Below are 24,104 nucleotides of genomic sequence, written 5' to 3'. Positions count from 1 at the left end.
GTTGAGCGGACCAACGAAAGGACCGGAATTGAAAGGAACGTTTCCTAGGTAAGGGGTGATTAGGTCTCGGCTGGGGAAGGGAAGTGCTCTTGCCCCCAGTGGCATCAGAGATGATCTGGTGTAACTTAGACCCAAACAGCCTGGAGCCCTGAAACGGGAGATTAGTTAGAGATTTTTTGGAGGCCGGGTCGGCGTTCCAAGCCTTCAGCCAAAGAATTCTACGTATAGCGATGATATTGCTAGAGACACGGGCTGAGCAGGTAGCGGCGTCAAGGGACGCCGTGAGCAGATATTTCCCTGCGTGGGCGATCTGATCCGCTAGGTCAGCCAGATTGTCTGGGGAAGTCCATGTGAGGATGCCCTGCCTAAGCTGTTTGGCCCATGCGGAGACTGCTTTTGATATCCAAGTTGAGGCGAAGGAAAGACAAAGGGAGGTTCCAGCAGCCTCGAAGGCTGACTTAGCCAAGGCCTCAACCTGTCTATCTGTAGTGTCCTTGAGGGAGGAACCGTCTGGAAGAGACAGTACCGTCTTAGCCGAGAGACAAAAGGATCCACAGAAGGGGACACCGTCCATCTGCTGACAAGGTCGTGGTTAAAGGGGTATAGCATGTCTGTTTCTTTCCAGTGAAGCGCTTTTCTGTATGCTCCCACTGTTTCTGAAAGACACCATCGAATTCTGAATGGTTAGAAAAGGTGCATGCCGGGCGCTTGATTCTCTTGAAGGAAACGGAGTAGTCCTGAGAAGGGCTCCCGTCCTCTTTAACATGCAGGGTCTGATTGACGGCCGATATAAGGTTGTCAACCATGTCCTGGATTCTAGAATATTGGTCCGTGTCGGATCCAGAGTCAGAATCTGATGCCGTGTCTAATCCCGGAGCGACCTCTGGGGAAGAGGTGTGAGATGCAGGGAGCAATTTGGAGTCTGGAGAGCTGGAAGATGAACTTGTGTGAGTCCGTTTCTGAGAACGTGCCCTCGGTCTGCCCTTAGGAGGAGGGGCAGGGGTGCCTGCGAATCGTCCGTGGGAACGTTCGGAGCACTGGTGGCCATGGATAGCATGGGCAAGCGTTCTAGGACCTGCACCGGAGATTGAGATACCTTGGTGAGGTCAGAGACAGACTGGGACATAGCAACAGCCCACTCCGGAGGAGGGGCAGTTACCTCGTCCTGGGCGGCAGGGGGATCTTGGGGTGCCAGCATGGTGGGAGGCTTGCAGGTCGAGCAGAAAGCCGCTGTCAGACCCGCGGGCCACTTAGTATTGCAAAGAGCACAGGCGTAGTATGTGACTGTGTGAGCGGGGCAGATGGAAAGCTCCCTAGGTTTGGGCATATGTGCCTAACCAGGAATACTGCAGAGGAGGGAGCCTGTGGACAGGAAAGGGTGTGTGTAGGTGCCGGAGCAGGGCCTACCCGGTCTGTAATGTGCACGGTCCCGTATCCCCCGTCGGAGACTCCGGAGCTGCGGAGACAGGAGCAGGGCTGCGGTGATGAAGCAGTCAGAGTGATGCTGTGGGGCCAGAACAGAGAGCAGCGTAGAGGGGCAGGGCAGGAGCAGAGCGTGCTACCCTGAGTAACCTAGGGGAGCCGAGGCTCTGACAGACAGAAGGAATGGGGGCGGGCTTAAGAACCCAGCCGCTGATAGGTCCCCGGGAGAACTGTGGGCGTGGTGGAAGAGTCACCTAGCTCCTCGGTCCAGATTGGCCGATTTCCGGAGGGGGAGTATACCCGCCAGTAAGAGGAACGCCCCACCCGAGACGCTCCCCGACGGAGAAAGCGTGGGAAGATTTGCCGCGCAAAAAGGAAAAAGAAGGGGGGGGGGGGGGGAACGCCATGTTGCGGGAGATGCCCTGAAGATGCGAGGAGAGGGGGCGTGGCCAGGGAAGTGCTGCTGTAAGTGAGCGTCGGTGGAGATGTGATGCCCCCCATTAATAATCCACGGGATTTACAGGGCCCGCTGGCAGGCAACTCTGTGCCATATCCAGTGATCTGGGCCTCGGGGTCTGCGGTTGTAAGGCAGCAGGAGTGGGAGGGATTACCTTTGTTAGAGGTCCCGATGCCTCTTCTTCCTCTCCCCATCTGAGGATGGTCACAGGAGGTCCTCCGTGGATAGGGAGGATCCTGGCTCTTCTTCATTCCCGCACTGTCCGGTCCTGGACAGTGCAGGAGAAGGTGTCAACCCCAGAATCTGGGGGAAGGTCACCCACAGGGACCACAGTCTCCCTCCCAGGCCGCTCCGAGGAGGGGGCTGGGGTGGGGAATAGGCAAGGACTGGCCATCGGGAATCACCCTGAGACACCTGGAGGTGACAGGGGATAGGTCCTGCCCAGCGGGTCCGAGAGTGGGCGATGTGGGGAATGCCACACTGCTCTCTCGGTCGCTTGAGAGTGGGAACAACAGGGGACACTGTGTTCCCTGTTAACCCTGAAGAGCTGTATCTGAAAAATAAAGAACAAACGTTAATAAAACACAACAGTTTTGGATCAGTAGGATCCAGGTCTACCCCTACAGACACTAAGCTTAAACTGATGAGCTTGGTGCCTGTAGGGGGGTGTATACTGCGGAGGAGCTTTTTTCTTTTTTTGCCTACTGTCAACCTCCTAGCGACATCAGCATACACCCATGGTCCTGTGTCCCCCAATGAAGAGATAAAGAAAAGAAAACTTTTTTTAGAGTTGCAATAAAAATGTTGCACTATTTGGCTCTAAAAAGCTCTTTGTTTCCCTACTTTGATATGGTCAGAGGTCATAAATCAGCTCCATCTTAATGGGCTCACTGATGGATCCTCAGTTAACTCATTCTGCAGCCTGCAATAGACTATGTAACAGGCTTCAAAAGGCAAACATTGCAAAATTAAAAAAAATAATAATTTGAAATAAAAATGGCTCCTAAATGTGAACGACCACTTGTCATTGGCATGGAGTCAGCTTCTTCTCACTTAGCATGACTGGATTACACAGATACCTTGCCGTACACAATGATGGGTCTACAAAAAAAACTAATTACTTACCTGCCACAGTAAGTACAGAGCCAATATAACTTGAAGTGGAGCCGACCAAATCATATTGATATAGGTGGCCAAATCCATGAACCTCTGAGCATCTACAGACATCAAGTTAACTATTTCACCGATGGTCGACGTGCGGCGTGCAGCATTACTGATCACAAGAGCCTAAGGGGAAGGTTAAGGGTCAGTCAATTCACCAAAGAAAAAGTCATAAACAGGATAGAATATCAATATATAATATAATGTGCTTTTATAATATATACTTATTAATATTTATATACATAATTCAAGTTTTTTTCTCCAATGACGGCTTATCCTTATGCTAGGCCATGTGTGATCACTGGGTAGGAGACGCTGGGGGTGCACAGATCCAGCAGGTTCTGCTGATTGGGGTCAGTATCAGACCATTATATCCATGGTCTACCCCGGAGACAGCCCATCAGTGATAACGCAGCCCAATATGACCATAAAGCATTTTTTTAGCTATTTTTCAACTCCACACTCTAAAAGTCACAACTTATTTGCATCATGAGGACTTGATTTTTTTTGAATGACAAGTAGTTTTTTTTGTTTTTTTTTATGTTATCATTTTAGGGAACATATTACTGAGTAACCATTTTTTTTCCTCCTGTAGGGGGTAGATTAAAAAACAAAATCACGAAAAAATGTAAGGATTTTTTTTTCCTGAGTGATATCATGGCAGAATAATAGGCACACCTATATGAATACCAGTGTTACTTACTATGGGTGCTAAAAGGGGCTTAAAAAAAAATTGCTCTGAAAACCCCCCCTTAGATGCCACCAGCAATAGCAACCACAGCATCTAAGGGGGTAAAAACAGCCAGAATCAACATCTCTAATGTTAGCTGTTTGAGCTGGTTCTGGTTGTACAGTACAGCTGGCATCTGCAGGCTGTGCACAAGTCCTGTAATAGTACGGCGAATCGACATAGCAACCTGCGCACAAGGCGGGAAGGAGTAAAGGCTTTAGAAGTGGTTTTGGCAAACGTTCATTTATCTAAATGGCCACCAAGTTAAACTACAAGCCCTAGCATTCCCTTACCAAAATCAGCCGTTTTCCCAACAGACTGCCTTCTCTGATAGGATCACTTGTTCACATACTGGAAAATCCCTTAAAGGGAATCTGTCAGAAGTTTTTGCTACCTCATCTGAGAGCAGCCTGATGTAGGTAAAGAGAAGTTGAATCCAGCAATGTATCACTTAGTTTACTGGGTGCAGTGCTTCTGACACAATCAGAGCTTTTAGATTTAGCATGAAGCAGAGCTGAGAAAGCTAACCCCGCCCACACCAGAGCCAAACCTGCCCAATGTCCATAGACAGTGAGCTGCCTATCACAGGAGGGAGCGTGTCGGTCTAGCTTGCTCAGCCCTGTGTCCCAGCAATGATAAGCTCCTGGTGCTAAAACAATCATAGAAAGCAAACAAATCCAATGAGCTTGATAAATTAGGCATCACTGAAATCTGTGTTTTAACCCCTACAGCAAGCTGTCTTCAGATTACAGAGCAAAAACCTGTTGACAGATTCTCTTTAAAAGGGATATTTCAGCCTAAACAAGTTGGATAGGTGGTGCCACCGAGTGCTCGGTTGCTCTGATTAAGTCTATGACACTGATGAAAATATCAGTCACCTTGAGGCTAAGTGCCCACGATGCAGAAATGCTGCATATTTTTTATGCTTCTCCCTGGCAGGAAAAAAGCATGCGGATTTTACATGCGTTTTTCCCGCCAGGTAGAAGCGTTTGTCAAGCGTTCTTCACATGCATTTCTGCATGAGGGTTATCAAGTGCTTTTCCAAGCAATATTAGCATCACTTGGAAAGTGCTTGACAACTTGGTCACACTATATAAATCCATGCAACCGGCAAGGATTCATATAGTGTGATCAAGTAACCGTTAAAAAAAAATAAATAAAAAATAACAAATGGTAAAAAATAAAGATTATACTTACCTTCCGATGGCCCCCGGTCTTTTCTCCCGTGTCCTGTCTCTTGCACTGCTCGCGGTGGTGTGATGTCAGATGTCGCGTGACCTGTCACATGACTAAATGACGTCATGGCAGGTCATTTCACATTAACGCGACCCATACAACAGAATGGACACAGCGGAGAAAACTCTGGGAGCCATCAGAAGGAGGAGTATAATGTATATTTTTATTTTAAATTATTTTTTTTACAGATTCTATGGTACCTGGGTCTGGATGAGAGAGTCTCCTCTTCTTCAGACTCGGGTACCATCCGCACATTGAATCGCTTAATATCCGCATGTGCACATGTAGTCATGCGGATATTATGTGATTCAATGCAAGTCAATGGCGGCAATTACGCTGCGTGTCCGCAAAATTAATGGACATTAAGCAAATGCAGATTATCATTGGGAACCATGGGGCACGTATTACCAACCGTTTAAGTGTTTTTGCTGCGGAAATTCCGTGGCAAAAACACTTGAAAAACGCATAGTGGGCACGCACCTCAGTGCCAAAGACCTGACATATAAATTCAGGGTCATAGACCAGCTGTAGCCTTGCACCCAGGGGACAATGGAGGCTGAGGCTGGAGTACCCCTTTAACTGGGCAGATTATAAACTGTTCCGAGACGACAAAAAAAAAAAAAATGAAAAAATAAAAAGAAGTTTACACAAGTGTGCACAAACCCCTGCAAAAATTTTAAAAAAGCCAGTACGATTATTAGGAATCATGAAGACATACTTTGCGATAGACAACACCAATTATGGCCGATTTCAGTCTCATTCCCGTAACAAAGCAGATGTGGAAATACTTGTGCAAGATGAGGGTCTGGACACAAGTGCAGATGAACAGCAGCGCCGTGTACAGGTACCCCCGCCAGCTCGGGGCATCTTTATCACCCACAAACTGAATAAGCAACCTAAAAAAATGAAAAAAAATAAATAAATATGACCAGAAAACACAATAAATCAATAGTGAAAAATATTCTAACAAAGCAAACAAATCTATAGTCCGTATCTAAAACAGCACTAAGCATTGTAAGAGGTCTCTATTGAACAATATCCACTTTAAAAAGAATTCCCATTTTTAACTATGTAGTTATTAAAGAAGTTGTCCACTACTTTTACATTGATGCCCTATCCATAGGATACCACTTGACAGCGGAGCCCCACAGGTGAGCACTTCCAGCCTGCGGCCGCCACCACCGATAATAGCTGATAGGCAGGGGTGCTGCGTGCGGGACCACGGCCGATGATACATTGATGCCCTATCCCAAGGATAGGGCATCAATGTTAAAGTAGTGGACAAACCCTTTAAGTCATTTTTGGGCTTATTAAAGGTTTTTTTTTTTTTTTAAAACCGAGATATTATGACCTATCCGGATCATATTAGATCAGTAGGGATCTGGCACGCGGCATCCAAATTGATCTCGATGAGAAAACCACAGCGCCGTACAATGTTTAGTGGTCATTCCGGGTACTGTAGATCAGCTGCCATTCTCTTCAATAGGAGGTGGGGGGATATCAAGTGTCTGACCCCTGCCAATCTGATATTTATGAACTTAAATAAGAATAGGTCATTCATATATTAGTCCTGGACAAACCCCTTTAATTAAAAAGCAGCAGCTGGGGCAGCAATACTTGGAATATCAGTAAATATGTTAAGTTTACATTGGTTTCAGCCACCAAAGCGCATATACCCTATGTCAGGGTTCCCCAACTCCAGTCCTCAAGGCCCACCAACAGGTCATGTTTTCAGGATTTCCTTAGTATTGCACAGGTGATGGAATTATTGCCTGTGCAGGTGATGCAATTATCACCTGTGTAATACTAAGGAAATCCTGAAAACATGACCTGTTGGTGGGCCTTGAGGACTGGAGTTGGGGAACCCTGCCCTATGTGATCGCTGCAGCCAAGTCCCTGATCTCAGGGCTATACAGTGCCGGGGGAGAGAGAAGAAATGGCAGGGTTGTAATAGCGGCTAATACTCCATTTTACTGCATAGTCCTGTATTTTGCCATGTGCAGCCGCCACTAGTTGGCGCTTAGGAGCTCTCTGTATATTGTGTTACTGAAGGCATTGTATATAGGGCATATTCACACATGAACCTCATTGTATTTTAAGCCGCGATTATCAAAACCCTAGAGCAAGAAACAGTCAATGTGTTACTTCTGCCCCTTTTAGAGATTGGTGGGGGTGTCAGCCTCTGGACCCCCCACCCATCAAAACAGGAGGCAGGTCTGTTCCAGAAATTGGGGAATATGTTGGCCAAGTTGAAGGGAATCCGTCAGCATGTTGTTGCTATGCAATCTAAGAGCAGTGTGATGTAGTGGCCGAGAGCCTGATGCAGATCTAGCAGTGCACAGAATGCTGAGCTCTATATAACTCCCCACATCACTGATTGGCAGAAAGCTGATAATCAGTGGTGGGGGCGGGGTTACACAGTGCAGTGGACTAGGAGGCATGAGACCCCTAGTCCTCTAGTGATAATCTCCTGCTGATAATAGTGATAATATTAAACATATGGCCTAGTACGGAATGCAACACAGGAATCAGGGTCTCTGCCCCTACTCATTCTGTTCTCAGATTACATTGCAAAAAGCAGATGAAGGTCTTATCACTCGAGTGCATAAAGGAGGACCAACTTTCCATGGTCAACCAGTCAGCAGGATAATGGCATTATTTGCACTGATGAAAAGGTCAGAGGGTGCGGGTCAGATCCTTACTTTAATATTCCTGGACCGGTAAACATCAAAAGATCATGAATGAATTTGAAGAAGAAGCTCATGAAAAAGTAAGGGCCAAAGGTTTTATATAAAGCTTTGAACAGCGACGATTTCACATCTCTCGTGGCTGCCTTCACGATCAGAGCCTCGGCCTCCTCAGTCTCATCTCCTGGCTCAGGCTGTTTGGTCGGTTTCTTAGGAGAATACATCATTTTCATTGGCAGCCTGTAATAGAAAGGATGACGAACTAATGGCAGTATAGAAAATAATCACATTCACTGATCTTAAAAAACACTGAGGAATGGAAACAAAGTCTGTCCTAAAAAGTTGCATCTTTTTTATTTATATAGTGATTGACTAATGTCAAACAAACTAGCTAAAACTAGAAAAGATTATTATATATATATATATATATATATATATATATATATATATATATATATATATATATATATATATATATATATATATATATATATATATATATATATATATATATATATATATATATACATATATATATACACACATACATACACACAAACACACACACTATATGTAAAAAAAAAAAAAAAAAAAAAAAAAAACAGTGGCAGTTAAAGGGTTAAACGTAGTGGGCTACAAACAAGGACTTTCGCCTCGCCATTAAAATTCTAATTCTATAGGGGCAGCTACCCACTCCATTAAAAAAAAAAAAAAAGGTTTGTCAAAAAAATAAAGTAAATCCTGTCCACTTCCCAGCTGTGACTGGTGGCAGTGGTCATTTGGCTAGTTGGCACATGATCAGCTGCGGGGAAGCGCATGGATTAGCGGACGACTACAACACCCATGACTTGTCATATTGATCACATTCACAGTACACACTTTTTAGCTTTCAGGTATTCTTTTTCCCAATTCCTGGCCAAGACAGGCACCACTTCTGTCGAGGTGTCTTCTTTGTTTAAAGACCATAAATCCTTGGTTTCCAGAGGGCGCTTGTATCCCTGGATCATCATACTATACAGAAGAGAAACAAAAATAGAACATTCTTATATGAAGCAAATAAACAGGATTGGCTACTTATTAACACGAGTCTGAATGCAGTCAATCACTGATACATGTTCCGGATACTACAAGGTGGTGACAGCAGGGAAGGTGCATTTCCTCCAGGATACGCTCTTATGTATAAAGCCTCCATGGATTACATCATCCAGCTGAAGCTAAAGCGGGACAGGGCCTGGAGTTTGATTTGGGGGGGGGGGGGGTGATTATGGGAAAGTTCCTCGCCTCCAGGCCATCTCGTTTTAGAATTGCAGCAAGTATAAAAAGTTAAGGCGAAGCTTACATGTAGCCATTCTGGTATAGGCAACATCAAGTTTTAAGGCAAATCTGCACAATTCTGGTGCAAGTCTGGGGCTCAAACTGCTGCATGGGTATTAAAGGGAATCTATTCGCAGATTTTGCTATGTAATCTGAGAGCAGCACAATATAGGGCAAGAGAGCCTGTTTCCAGCGATGTGTCACTTACTGAACTGCTTGGTGTAGTTTTGAATCCCTGTTTTATCTATTCTAGATCTAGCAGTTCTCTGAATGCTGAGCTGTGTACAACCCCGCCCACACCCCTGATTGGCAGCTTCCTGTGTACACTCTGGTGGAGGCGGGGTTACACCGATTAGCTGGACTGCTGTGCACATGAGACCTAGTCAAGAAGTGAAACTCTTGCTGATAAAACACTGATTGCATTGAAACTACAGCACACAGCCTAGTAAGATTGCTGGAATCAGGCTCATTTTCCCTATATGCTGCTCTCAGATTAGATAGCTAACAAATTAAATTTAAGCATTGACTTGGGGAGGGGGGGAGTGCCAATTCATGTGGCAACCACCGCGCGGCTGCTACTTGTCAACTCGACCTAAAGAAATGAGTAGTTGGGTCTAGAATGAGAGGTGCCATGTAGTCGCAGGGTCTGGGTCACTGTGTGAGTAGAAATTGTCCCCAGCACTGCTTGGCAGGAGTCAGAGCACAAACCAAGCCAAACTTCTACACCAGACCAGCAGGACTTTAGTTCATGGTTACAGCCTTTACCTCACTTGTACATTTAGTTCCTTACCTACTTATCCACCAGAAAGTAATTTGAGAGAGGAAAGAAGCACTTGATTCTGGACATGGATTCTAAGGAAGAAAAAATATATATAAAACAAGTTATAAAAAGTCTTATTTCTTCAGGCAAAACCAATGCAACTTCAATGGAACAAATCCCATGAGGCTCGTCTAGCTGCCTACTATTGGTGCTGTAGGTTGCAACAGTTTTAGATTTCCCTGCCTTGGCCGACCATACTAGTATAAAAACCACAATACAACAAAATATTAAAATCAGTAAAAAAAAATAAAAAATAGGTATTATACCCAACTGTTAAGGAGTTATTCTCAGAAATCCTATAAGATAGGGTATAACACATGGATCAGACCTATTGGACCCAATCCAGAGAATGGGGTTTTGTAAAGCTCTGTAGGAATGGAGCGGTGGCCATTCATGTACGCCACTATTGGACTATGGCGAAATACAATGCTCAGACAGCCTGAGAGAGAATGAAGTGGAGTGTTTCAGCGAGCACATTTATTTTAGAGCCCATTTTCAGGATCAACTGAAGTCCATGGTATGAGCACCTTTAAGGTTATACTAATTAGGCACAACTATAAAGGCCCCCATACACATTAGACAAACATTGGCCAATCCTGCTTACATTGCTAGGTTTGGCCAACACTAATGGGTATGAGAGCGTTGGCCGACTGATGGTCGGGTGAAATGTCAATGTTGTTCTCTTGATGGACAGGTCGGGTCACAAATTCCTCCACCAGCAGCCATTGTATGGGCAGGAAAGCTGCAGTCTGAAGAAAACTGCACTAAGGAGGAGGAGAACCTGGAACACTAATAGATTACTGAGCGCCACAAAATCATGTCCCCAATACATCTGATGAAGATAATGCGGCCAACCCCTTTAAATTCTCCAACCCATCAGGATTTTGGCTCCTCGTTCTGAGCATTCCCCGGGTGGGACCTTGGCAGACTGTTCTGTAGTTACTGGCACTTGGTTGTGAGTTTGTTCATTTCAAGCCTATTATAAAAGGCATTATGACGACACACTGCACCGAGATTATGGACTGTGTGTAGCAAAACAACTGCAGAAAAAAAGTGGCCTAATCTCCCAGGGGGTGGGGAGCAATCAGATCACAGATTTCTTTGTCTGATCTACACTGAAAGAAAAAAATATTGAAATAAAATCTGACTTCCTGCGATGGACGACAGGCCCGTTTCTACAAGACACTAGTGAAATATAAAACTTAAAGTTATCTCCTATCTGTTGGATAGGAAATAACTTCCGAAATGCTACGGATCACCCACCGATCAGGAAGCAGGTGTCTGAATGGTGCGGAGGTAGATCATGTGCACTGCCATTCCATTCATTCCAATGGGAGTGCCGAAGACCAGCTGAGCGCTGCACTCGGCCATCTCCGGCGGTCCCATTGGTATGAATGGAGTGGCAGTGCGCATGATCGACCACTGCCCATCCATTGTTATGGGAGTACCGAAGACCAGCTGAGCGCTGCACTCTGCTATCTCCGGCGGTCCCATTAGTATGAATGGAGTGGCAGTGCACATGATCGACCACTGCCCATCCATTGTTATGGGAGTACTGAAGACCAGCTGAGCGCTGCACTCTGCTATCTCCGGTGGTCCCATTGGTATGAATGGAGTGGCAGTGCACATGATCGACCACTGCCCATCCATTGTTATGGGAGTACCGAAGACCAGCTGAGCGCTGCACTCTGCTATCTCCGGTGGTCCCATTAGTATGAATGGAGTGGCAGTGCACATGATCGACCACTGCCCATCCATTGTTATGGGAGTACCGAAGACCAGCTGAGCGCTGCACTCTGCTATCTCCGGCGGTCCCATTAGTATGAATGGAGTGGCAGTGCACATGATCGACCACTGCCCATCCATTGTTATGGGAGTACCGAAGACCAGCTGAGCGCTGCACTCTGCTATCTCCGGTGGTCCCATTAGTATGAATGGAGTGGCAGTGCACATGGTCGACCACTGCCCATCCATTGTTATGGGAGTACCGAAGACCAGCTGAGCGCTGCACTCTGCTATCTCCGGCGGTCCCATTGGTATGAATGGAGTGGCAGTGCACATGATCGACCACTGCCCATCCATTGTTATGGGAGTACCGAAGACCAGCTGAGCGCTGCACTCTGCTATCTCCGGCGGTCCCATTGGTATGAATGGAGTGGCAGTGCGCATGATCGACCAACATTATTTACACCGGACACAAAATCTATGGGGCCCTAGCGGTTGTACCCCCAGCGATTGGAAAGTTATCCCCTATCCCAAGGAGAAGGGATTACTTCCATACTTGAGAATACCCCTTTAACGTCTGCAACAGTAAGTTTTACTTTCATTTTCCCCTTGTATTGAAGTGTAACACCCAATTGTCATTTTATTCATTCACCACAATACAACATTTTAAAGAAAAGATTATGTGACTATAGTATTTTATGGTGACTAAGACTAGATCATTCAGTAAAGCCCTTTACAGATGTCATCCTTAGTGTAGTGGTCAGGAGCGCATGGCTTCCGGGGCAGCATCTTCCTGGCCAGTGGGAGAGTAACAAGCTTTGCGTGCTCCCACGGAGGATTCATGAAGCAGCCTCGCTGGCCTCTGCCTTATCGTCAGCCAGCCTCAATGCAGCGCTTACAAGCGCCGTAGGAAAGAATTTGTAAGCACAGTCACCTTGGCCGCAAGTATAAGAGAAAAAAAAATAGTTATTGGGTAAAAATTGGGGCAAAATGTAATAAGTAACAATCAAATATATATATTTTTTCCCTTTTTTCAAAACACCAACTAAATACCCATCTAATAATAATAATAAAAAAAAAAAAAAAAAAAAAAAAAGAACAGCCCTGTAAAGACTGGATTTATGGATCATCCCTAACAAATCTATGCTCATCATTTATGCCAGACATAATGATTTTGTAGAAAACAATCTCCTATGTTCCCAGTAATTATCCCCCTCTGTGCATCACGTTACAGACTCCACCATTCAATATGCAGTAAGAGTATCAGGCAGAGGAAGGAATGTGGAAGATTACGTGTGCGGGGGTCCGCCCTAAGGAGGGAGAGTTACCGTGGGAGGAGGACATGATTGAGAGGCCTGCCACAACCCAGACTCACGCAAGAGGGCAAACTAGAAAGTAGGAATCTCACCGGAAACTAGAGAAACAGACCCAGTGATACGCATTACACCTATGTACATTCATCTACTACACCAGCGAAAAAAACAGATCACCGGACATGCAGAAATAGAATGGACTAATCTAAAGAAAAGGTTACGCTGATCCCAAAATGAAGGTTTTAGGTAATCTATCAAGTCAAAAAGGGTCCAGATATAAACACCACTTCTCCCATAAAGCCCACAGTCCTGGGAGCAGCATGTAAAGAATCACTCCGCCTGCAAAGGCCCAATACACCACCATAGCCCCGATTAATCACTCTGATTCTCCAGGTTTCTGGAGTCATTTGCTCATTAGGTAGCTTTATTCATTGCGCCTTGAAAGGGAATCTATCAGCAGGTTTTGCCACGTAATCTGAGACCAGCATGATGTAGGGGCTCAGACCCTGATTCCAACGATATGTCACTTGCTAGTCTGCATGTGGCCATTTTGAAGCAATCACAGTTTTTCTTGCTGTAGAGGTATCAGTGCTCAGAATGCTGTATAATCCTGCCCACACAAATGATTGGCAGCTTTCTGTCAATATACAGTGTACAGAGGCCAATCAGTGGTGGGGGCGGGGTTATGCAGAGCAGAAGGACTAGGATGCACGAGCCACCTAGTCCTGTAGTAATAATCTTTTGCTGATTTTATTGAAACCACAACACGCTGTCTAGTCATTTAAAATATTGCTGGAATCCGCGTCTCAGCCCCTACATCATGATGCCGTCAGGTTACATAGCAAAAAAACTTTTGACAAATTCCCTTTCATTTTTAAGATCTGGGCCACTTTTAAGTTGCCTCCCTTAGGCCATGTTTACACGTTATTTTTGTGAAAAAAAGCAGCATTTTACCGTTCCAGCAATGTGAATGAGATTTCTGGACTCCTGCATGTGTTGCTTAATTTTTTTTTTAATTGCAGATCATAAGCCGTTTCAAATCTGCAGCATGCGAATTCTTTCAGCGTTTCACAGATTTTAACGAATGGTTAAAAAAATTTAAAAAAAAACGCATCCTAAAACGAGCTTACTTTAAGTAGCGTATTTTCTGCCAATACATCAGTATTTGCAGTAGATTTTACTGCACCCACCCTCATTTAAGTCATTTTTTTAAATTTTTCTTGACAGCTTTGCTTATCTAAAAGGACTCCAAAAATCTATTTATTATTTAGAAATGTAGAGGATTCATGAAATGCAACTTGTATCAAATATCACTTATTTCTTTTAGCACAGCCCACTCCAGTCCCTGCCTTGAGTAAGGCTTCTGGCAGCGTTTTTAGTTTGGTGCATTTTTAAACAAATGTGCAACTTTTTAAACTATTTTGCATTAAATTCATGAACCATATTCACCACTTTTTTTTGAGAAAAAAAAAAAAATCAAATGATAAAATCAGGCCCAAGTCTTTCCAAGAGAAAAAAATGGAATTACTGCAGATTACCATAATATTTGTAGAAAGGGGGAGATATACAAGGAATAGTCAACCTGCATTAAGGATAAAGTTCTACAATTCCCAATACATTTTCTGTATCAATTTCCTTTGATTTCAAGATCACCGCTTGCAGATATTGAATGTGAACACAGTTATCTTTTACGTCCAATATATACCGTTCATAAGACACAGCTGTATATTGGCCCCCACATTAGCCCCTACACTATATGATGGCCCCCACATTAGCTCCCATGCTGTATAATGGCCATAAATTGTGGTGGGTCCACTACAGTAGCCCCTATATTGTAGGAGAGCCCCCTTTTCACTGTATAAAGGGCCTCCACAATGTAACATGCTGAGCACATGGCCATCACATGAGCGAGCAGAAAAGGTGGACTATGCGGCGCTGTCGGACCTTTGTAGAAGATCAATTTAAAGATGCTGCGGGGAGAGGGAAGAGTTGGGAAACCCCATGCATATTAGATGATCATGGACCTTTAGGTTTACCAAAAGCGCAATTCCTACCGCAGAATCCACTACTATACCTATGCCTATGTTAGAGCGGTGCACATTTTTGACAGCGTTTTTTTAGTCTTGTGTACTTTTTGTGGCCATGAAGGTTCCCATTTAATGAAAACAAGCAGAGCTCTTGAAAACGTGAGAAATTAGATTGGAAAACAGTATATACTTTATTGTGTAATCCGCTTTATTCTCGGAAACTACAATACTGCTATCAAATTCCCAATAACTGGAACCTGGAAGGGAGCAGTCTGGGGAATTACCCATCACGGAGGCGGTGAGGATTCTGGTAGAGTTTCTAATTCTCAAAATGTGAGATTACGCCACGTCTCACCTTCCACCCACGCACATTCCTGCCTCACCTGTTATTTATTACATTAGCAACGTTTTTTTGATTTGGGAATAAGTAATGCAAAGGATTTATAAGAAGAAAAGAAAATACTAATAGGGTTTGTCCAGTACTGGAGAACCCCTGCTTAATTAAATGCAGGGGCCTAGACAAAATAAATTGAGCAAGCAGTGGACAACCTCTAAGCCTAATAGCAGACAATCTCCATGGCTTCTGTGCTCCATTATCACCAGAGAATACTACGTGAAAATATCCAGCAGTCAGAGGAAAAGTACCAATTCTTATAAAATATAGAAACGACTGTCCCGGATTTGTATCCCATGGGATAGTAAGATTAGAAAAAAAGACACTTACCGGATCATTGACTCTTTCGGAGAAGAGAGGAGGCTGATCAGGGAAGGCGGCCAAAACCAGCTCCACCAACACCAACAGAAAGTAAGTGTAGAACGTGACGTCCCGGAACACATCCATACTGGCACCCTGCCGAGGGGGAGAAAAAGGGTGACATCTGAGGGCGGAGCAGCATCCCAAGCACATGGGGTAATGTGCAACACACCCCTAATACAGGACATGTGTGATGGAACACAGTGGGACTAAACAGCACTGACTTATTGCTAATATCATGCTCAGGCCTGTAAAAGCATGGACCTGTCTGATTTAAAGGGGTTGTCCAGGCTTGAGGATTAAATCTGTAGTCACTTTATGTAACTGCAGGCTTGTGAATCCTAGTGCACACAGAATTCTCCACTGCTGGCGGCAGGAGTGTTATCACAGTTATGCGGTCACATGCCAACTAGATGTGCAAGGCCTCGCTCAATACAAGAGAACTGAGCAAGGCACGTCTAGTCGGAACGTGACTGGAAGTATGCAAATTGCATACTAGCGGTCACATGACAAGCTGCTCCCAGCAAATCCTGACAGCGTACATAATGTTTGACAGATTAAATGTTGAAGCGCATGATATTTTAGTAGTTTATTATAAAGAATACTCCCGTTGCATAAACTAGAAATTCAGTATTGCAGTGGACTCTGTACTCCCTTCATGTGAATTAGAAGAATAATGGCAATCACTAAGGAGTTTAGTGATCACATGAAAGCAAGTCGGCAGGGAAAGAGCATTTATACAGGTCACTGCACTATGGAGTGATTTTATACATTACCAGTAATTTATGGTAAACTATTCTTTAGGTTATTCTTGCAGCTGATGCGGAATCTCTTTTTGAATAAAGATACTTTTAATGTCCTTATCCTCACAAGAAGCTCTGCAGATCTATCTGTATACACACACATACATATATACACACACTATAATTCTTTTTATTATTTTTTTATTATTATTCTTGATAATAGTCTTTCCATTTTCCATATTATCCTCTGTAAAGGTGTGTGTGTGTGTGTGTGTGTGTGTGTGTGTGTGTGTGTGTGTGTGTGTGTGTGTGTGTGTGTGTGTGTGTGTGTGTGTGTGTGTGTGTGTGTGTGTGTGTGTGTGTGTGTGTTTTCCAATTTTTATATTTTATGGCCGCCAGGCCATAAAATAGCCTCATACTTCCTTCTCTATACAGAAGCCTTTTCAGTATTCTCATCATCATCACAGACAGGATTACACTGACAAGCAGCACTTCTGCATATAGTAGATAACAAAGGATCCACCAATCATAGTAAGTGATGGTCAAAGCTCACATCTCTCCATTCACTATGACCTTTCCCCAGATTAGAGCATGCCCAGTTTATACTTCTGTACAAATAAACAGGGTTCGAGTCAGTCTTTTGCGGCTCAGATCCATGTAAAGTACAGGAAATGGGAGCCTTGGACAGCGTGAAAATTGCAAGTTTTTTTCTCTTTACATAGATATGAAAAAATATGCATATATTTCTGATGACATTTCCTATAACATGTTAATGAAAAGCTTAATTTGGCCTGCATTATTAAAAATAAAAATACATCGAAGCACATATCTTGTGCTGTGGACACAGATACATACCGGTTTTAAGGCATGGAGAACTTTGGACCTGAATATTATGATGGCACAAAGCAGAGCTATAATCCAGAAGTTTAACAAGACACCTGAAGACTGCACTCCTTTTATTCGCTCATACTGAATTAAAAAAGTGGCTAGCAGCTGAAAAACACAAATATAATAAATAATATTTATTTTATATAGCGTCAACATATTCCGCAGCACTTCATAATTAATGTACAGACAATTAAATTCAGTTTAAACAGTTACATTATTAGTGAGGTCCCTGCTCGCAAGCTTACATTCAACAAGGCAATAGGGGGACACAGTAGGTGAAGTGTGCTTGTTCTTTCAGGTCTGGCAATTATAATAAATAGGGATTTCCATATAAAGTTGCATGATCCGGTCATCAGCCAGTATGTTTAAGTGCAATAATCAAGTATCGAGTGCAGTTATCGTGTGCATGGAGGGTGTGGAGACAGATGAATAGTACGGTGCAGATTCTGAATAATATTTAGAAGGAGGGGACAGGGGAAAGTTGGTTTACTGAGTAGTTGAGGTGGTAGGCTTGTTTAACCCCTTAAGCCCCGAGGGTGGTTTGCACGTTAATGGCCGGGCCAATTTTTTCAATTCTGACCACTGTCACTTTATGAAGTAATTACTCTGGAACGCTTCAACGGATCCCCCTGATCCTGATTTTTTGTGACATAATGTACTTCATGATTGTGGTAAAATGTCTTCGATATCACTTGCGTTTGTGAAAAAAAGGGAAATTTGGCGAAAATTTTGAAATTTTCAAAATTTGAATTTTCATGCCCTTAAATCGAAGAAAAAAGTCACACAAAATAGTTAATAAATAACATTTCCCACATGTCTACTTTACATCAGCACAATTTCGGAACCAAATTTTTTTTTTATTATTATTATTAGGGAGCTATAAGGGTTAAAAGTTGACCAGCGATTTCTCATTTTTCCAACAAAATTTACAAAAACATTTTTTTTTTAGGGACCACATCATATTTGAAGTCACTTTGAGAGGTCTTTATGACAGAAAATACCCAAAAGTGACACCATTCTAAAAACTGAACCCCTCAAAGTCCTCAAAACCACATTCAAGAACTTTATTAACCCTTCAGGTGCTTCACAGGAATTTTTGGAATGTGGAAGAAAAAAATTAACATTTAACTTTTTTCACAAAAATGTTACTTTAGACCCAATTTTTTTTTTTTTTCGCAGGGATAACAGGAAAAAATGGACCCCAAAATTTGTTGTGCAATTTCCCCTGGGCACACAGATACCCCATATGTGGGGAAAAAACACTGTTTGGGTGCACGGCAGGGCTCGGAAGGGAAGGAGCGCCATTTGACTTTTTGAATGTAAAATTTGCTTGAATAATTAGCGGATGCCATGTTGCATTTCGGGAGCCCCTGATGTTCCTAAACAGTGGAAACCCCCCACAAGTGACACCATTCTGGAAACTAGACCCCTCAGGGAACTTATCTAGATGTGTGGTGAGCACCTTGAACCCCCAGCTGCTTCACAGAAGTTTATAACATTGAGCCGTAAAAATAAAAATTTTCACATTTTTCCCACAAAAATGTTTTTTCAGCCCCCAATTTTGCATTTTCATAAGGGTAATCGGATAAATTGCACCATGCAGTTTGTTGTGCAATTTCTCCTGAGTAAGCAGATACCCCATATGTGGGGGAAACCCACTGTTTGGGCGCACGGCAGGGTTCGGAAGGGAAGGAGCGCCATTTGACTTTTTGAATGTAAAAATTTGCTTGAATAATTAGCGGAAGCCCTGTTGCATTTGGGGAGCCCCTGATGTGCCTAAACAGTGGAAACCCCCCCACAAGTGACACCAACCATTTTGGAAACTAGACCCCTCAGGAACTTATCTAGACGTGTGGTGAGCACCCTAAACCCCCCAAGTCCTTTACAGAAGTTTATAACATGGAGCCGTGAAAATAAAAAAAAAATCAAACTTTTTCCACAAAAATTATGTTTGAGCCCCAATTTTTTTTATTTTCACAAGGGTAAGAGGAGAAAATGAACCCCAAAAACTGTTGTGCAATTTCTCCCGAGTACGCCAATACCCCATATGTGGGAAAAATAGTGTTTGGGCGCACGGCAGAGTTCAGAAGGGAAGGAGCACTGTGACTTTTTGAACGCAAAATCGGCTGAAATCGAGAGCAGATGCCATGTCGCGTTTGGAGAGCCCCTGATGGGCCTAAATAGTGGAAACTCCCCACAAGTGACCCAATATTGGAAACTACACCCCTCAAGAATTTTATAAAGGGGTTTAGTGAACATTTTGAACCCAGAGGTATGACACAGAATTTGATAACATTAGGTCATCATATTGAATAAGTTGTCTTGAGTTTGCATCAGGTACTCAGGCATTCACCATGTATCAAGGGTGCTCATGTGACACGCTCGAGTCCCCGCCCGCATGTTTCACAGTTATTAGACACCCAAAAAAATACATGCGGGGATCGCTCGTGCATGGCAGGCAATCCCCGCGAGGTTCTTTTGGCCACGAAGCATATGGGGCGGAGACTTGAGCATGTCACTCGAGCACCCGCGATACTCAGTGCATACCCAAGCACCCGATGCAAACTCAAGTAGCAAGCACCTACGCTCAACATTAGTTGCCATACCGTCATTTTATTTTTTTTTTTTACTTTTGAAAAAATTCCCAACCCTAACCCCAACCCTAATACAACCCCAACCCTAACCCTAGCCCAACCCCAGCCCTAACCCTATAGTTTATTTTTTACACCGTTCCTCGTGCGGTATAAGTGATTAGACGACTTTATTCTTCGAGTCGGTGTGACTACAGAGATACCAGAAACATATCAGGTTTATATGATTGACAGCTGTCACACACTAAAAGACGCATTTTTTTTGTAAAATCTAGTTTTTGAATCGCCATATTTTGAGAGCTAGAATTTTTCCATATTTTGGCAGACAGTCATGTGACTGCTTGTTTTTGCTGGATGAGTTGAAGTTTTTATTGGTGCCATTTTCGGGAACGTGACATTTTTTGATCGCTTTCTATTCCGATTTTTGGGAGGCAGAATAAACAAAAACCAACAATTCAGGAATTATTTTTTTTTTATTTTTTATTCTGCTCCGCGTGGTAAAATTGATAAGGCAGCTTTATTCTTTGGGTCAGTACGCTTACAGCGGTACCACATTTATATCGTTTTTTCTATGTTTTGCCGCTTTTACATAATAAAAGCAATTTTATAGAAAAAAAATTACTTTTTTGCATATTCTGTGAGCTATAACATTTTTATTTTTTGGCTGATGGAGCTGTATAGCGGCTTGTTTTTTGCGGGACGGTACCATTTTTATTTATATTCGTCTTTTTGATCGCGTGTTATTCCATTTTTTGTTTGGCGGTATGATGATAAAGCATTGTTTTTTGCTTTTTTTTTTTTTTTTACCGTGTTCACCGAATGGGTTAACTAGTGAGACAATTTTATAGGTCAGGTCGTTCCGGACGCGGCGATGCCAAATATGTGTACTTTTATTGTTTTCTTTTTTCAGAATATTTATTGATGGGTACATTAGATTTTTATTTTTGGTGGATTATTTTTTTTTATTTTTTATTTTTATAATTTTACAATTTTTTTTTTCACTTTGACAGTTTTTTTACTTTTATACTTTGTCCCACTATGGGACTTTCACTTTTTTTACTCTGATTGCCTGCATAGCATAGGGATGGAGCACTATCCCTGTGCTCTGCAGGCTGTCAGTGCTGCACAGGGAGAAGATAGTTTGGTCATGAACTGCGCATGACCAAAAAAAAAAAAATCTTCCTGCTGTCTGATGACCCGGATGTTGTCATGACGACATGGGGTTGTCATGACGACATGGGGTCGTCATTGCAACATCCGGGAAGCCGCGGCAGACAGAACTGGAGGCCGGAAGAGGCGAGTATTGCGATCACCTCCCCTTAGCCATAGCAATGCTGCGATCGACCGCTCCCTGCACATAGCACCGGGTGTCAGCTGGGACAATCAGCTGACACCCGGCGGCGATCGCGCCCGCACAGCCTGTGTGCGCGCGATCGCAGTGACGTATTAATACGGGTCAGGCTCTTAAAGCCCAGGGCACAGACGCGTATTAAAACGTCTTGGGCTTTAAAGGGGTTAAAGAGATAGGTTTTTAAAGTGCGCTTGAAGACGTGGGAGGCTAGGCATCAGTCAGATCGCCTGGGGTAGAGCATTCCAGAGAACTGGTGCAGCACGAGAGAAGTCTTGGAGACAGAGGTGCGAGGTTCGGATTATGGTGGATGTTAGTCTTAGGTAATTTGTAGAACGGGGGCACGTGTAGGGCAATAGAGATGAGAGAGGAGATATAAGGCGGTGCGGTGCAGAACTGTGGAGAGCTTTGTGGGTGAGAGCAATGAGTTTATATTGGACCCTGTAGCGAATGGGTAACCAGTGTAATGACTGGCACAAGATGGAGGCATCGGTGAAACGGCTGGATAGAAATAAGACCCTGGCTGCTGCATTCAGGACGGATTGGAGAGGAGAAAGTTTGGTAAGAGGGAGACCGATTAGAAGAGAGTTGCAGTAGTCCAGACGAGAGTGAATAAAAGCGACAGTAAGAGTTTTAGCAGTTTCAAAGGTGAAAAAGGTCGGATTCTGGAGATGTTTTTAAGATGCAAGTGTCAAGAGCGGGTGAGTGATCAGATATAGGGAGTAAAGGAATATTATTAATGTCAGGCAAAAGGTATTTTTCCCGAATTTTAAAAATGAGAGATGTTTTAAAAAAGAAAACCCCCCACCCCCTATCCGTTTGTAAGAAGACATAGAACTGCAGTGCTGGCCCCCACCCTAAGAATTTTTATTAGCATCCTAAACCCTCAGTGTAGCGCAGCTTCTAGCTCAAACTAGATGATTCCCTCCAAAATTCCCATTGTTTAAAAGCTTGTACAGTTAATGTAGAATTTAAAAACGCACATGACGGTCACTAACCCAGGGACCAGATTTTTGGAATGTTCAAATTTTCCTGGTTACAATGATATATTTTTCATAACTGGGATACCCCCAGAAAGCGAGGAATTGGTTTCTTAGCTTCTGAGCATCATAGAGAGGTCCTGTTTAATATCCATCTGCATGAAAATTAGTGACGGCCAACATGATGTCTCCATCTTAGATGTGGGACCCCCCCACACCAAGATATGAAATCTGAAGGTTTCTATGTTCTATGCAGCTGGGTGGTTTCACAAAACCGAGCCCCCGTGTGAGGTAGACAAAATGGGCGGTTCCTAATCATTTGGCCCTGTTACTAAAAAGCAAATCGGCCATTTTCAGGTCATTCTTCTCAGGGACGTCGGACGCTCGCACACCACGCGGCGTAGGAGAATCACCTCTAATTTCCGGGGAGCCGTCCCCCCCCCCCACAGAATCTGAGACCATCACCTTGTGAAACAGGTTTTGCTATTACTTATCCCTTTTATTTTAATAACTGTTTATGCATACATGTAAATTGTCTCCTTTATAATATCTTGTATATATTTTGTAAACATTGCCCCCCTTTTGGGAGTAAATCATTAATTATTTACCAGTTTCGTCCTTCTTGTCCTATGTCGAGCAAACACGTTCCTCACCCGCTAATTCACGTTACCTACCAGGTACCCGATCCACCTGTTAAGCGATCGGTGGTGGCAGTATACCAGTATTTATGTGATATTGTGGTTTGAGGGTGGCTGGTCGGAGGTATATATACGTTCCTGGAAGGAACTGGTGGTATATATACGTCCTGTCACATCACGTGCCGCAATAGTCGACATAAATTAGAGCAGCAGCACCCGTGCTTATCCTCGGTCAATACAGTGTTTGACCAGCAGGATAAGGGGGCGCCAGAGAGCTGCAAGGTCCGACCCAAAAGTGGGTGTCGTTTTCCTGACAATTAATATTAATAAAGTACACATACAATCCAACGCACCACGAATGAGCCTTAGTTAGTTTCCTTACCATAGTAATACCCAGCACAGTGGGGCTTACAACATACACTGGAGCTCGAGAAATACTTTGACTCCTTTCCCAGAAGGAGTAGAAGAGATCTGCCCAGCAGACCAGCCATAACAAGAACCCTAGAGCCTGCAAAGAGAAAAAAAAATAGTAAAATAAAAGCAAAAGTAATAGCACTTACACTAGCTAATGACCAAGAAATACAAAATCAATGGAGCCACTCGCATTACAATAAGCTCCTTCTTCACTCGATCTAATGAGACAGAGAATAGGGTCACTGACTATAAGCTTTACAGGTCAATTGCAGCCTCGTTTCCGACACTTCTCTAATTGTCGGTGAACAATTAAAACAAATATAAGCGAGTTTTAATTGCTCGCAGTAAGTTGGCGAGAACGAGACTGCAGGGAACATGTCTCCTGAGCACGGCACTAATGAGGTGCTGGGTGAGCGAGACCCTCCTAGTTCGGGAACTCCTAATATATCACAGATGTATTACCTGCAAAGTACCCTCACTAGAACTAGGACCACACTCCTCTTTTATCTGCATGTACACATTCATTTAAAGCAGCACTCCTCCTTCCATCAAAGTTTTTATCCCCTTACTATATTGCAGCCATCATATTATATAGCACGGTGTACTTACAATTGCTCGTTTTGCCTTTATACCCAGCTAATTATTTTCTCTTTTCCACTAGGTCTATCACATCACGTGATTAAAAACAGACTAGCTGAATCCTTCTAAGCTCTATGTAGAAACAGGAGGTCTCTTTTCCCACATGAGTCATCGGTAGAACTACAATTCTATATCACTGCAAAGCTCCTGGCCCAGCCCAGCTCAGCCCCCTCTTCAATAAGTAGAATTGTAGTTCTAATGATGACTCATGTAGGAA

The 24,104-nt window shown here is 43.5% G+C and overlaps 1 protein-coding gene across 2 annotated transcripts in view; it reads right to left on the bottom strand.

Moving 5' to 3' along the window:
* Positions 1-24,104, bottom strand: part of ABCC1 (ATP binding cassette subfamily C member 1 (ABCC1 blood group)) — a 123,746-nt gene that overhangs the window by 52,997 nt on the left and 46,645 nt on the right. For both annotated transcript variants that reach the window (XM_073647683.1, XM_073647684.1), the window contains exons 3-10: positions 23,217-23,342; positions 17,245-17,382; positions 15,617-15,742; positions 9,798-9,859; positions 8,573-8,704; positions 7,709-7,933; positions 5,725-5,902; positions 3,005-3,166 (exon numbers count right to left, since the gene is read on the bottom strand). In XM_073647683.1, coding sequence (XP_073503784.1) covers positions 3,005-3,166; positions 5,725-5,902; positions 7,709-7,933; positions 8,573-8,704; positions 9,798-9,859; positions 15,617-15,742; positions 17,245-17,382; positions 23,217-23,342 — 1,149 coding nt within the window. The remainder of the gene's footprint in view (positions 1-3,004; positions 3,167-5,724; positions 5,903-7,708; positions 7,934-8,572; positions 8,705-9,797; positions 9,860-15,616; positions 15,743-17,244; positions 17,383-23,216; positions 23,343-24,104) is intronic.

The sequence above is a fragment of the Phyllobates terribilis genome, unplaced genomic scaffold (assembly GCF_046119375.1).
Source record: "Phyllobates terribilis strain yellow unplaced genomic scaffold, ASM4611937v1 Scaffold_9__5_contigs__length_417890890, whole genome shotgun sequence".
Classification (NCBI taxonomy): Eukaryota; Metazoa; Chordata; class Amphibia; order Anura; family Dendrobatidae; genus Phyllobates; species Phyllobates terribilis.
Note: the sequence above shows the minus strand (reverse complement) of the source record. Positions and strands in the feature narration are given on the sequence as shown.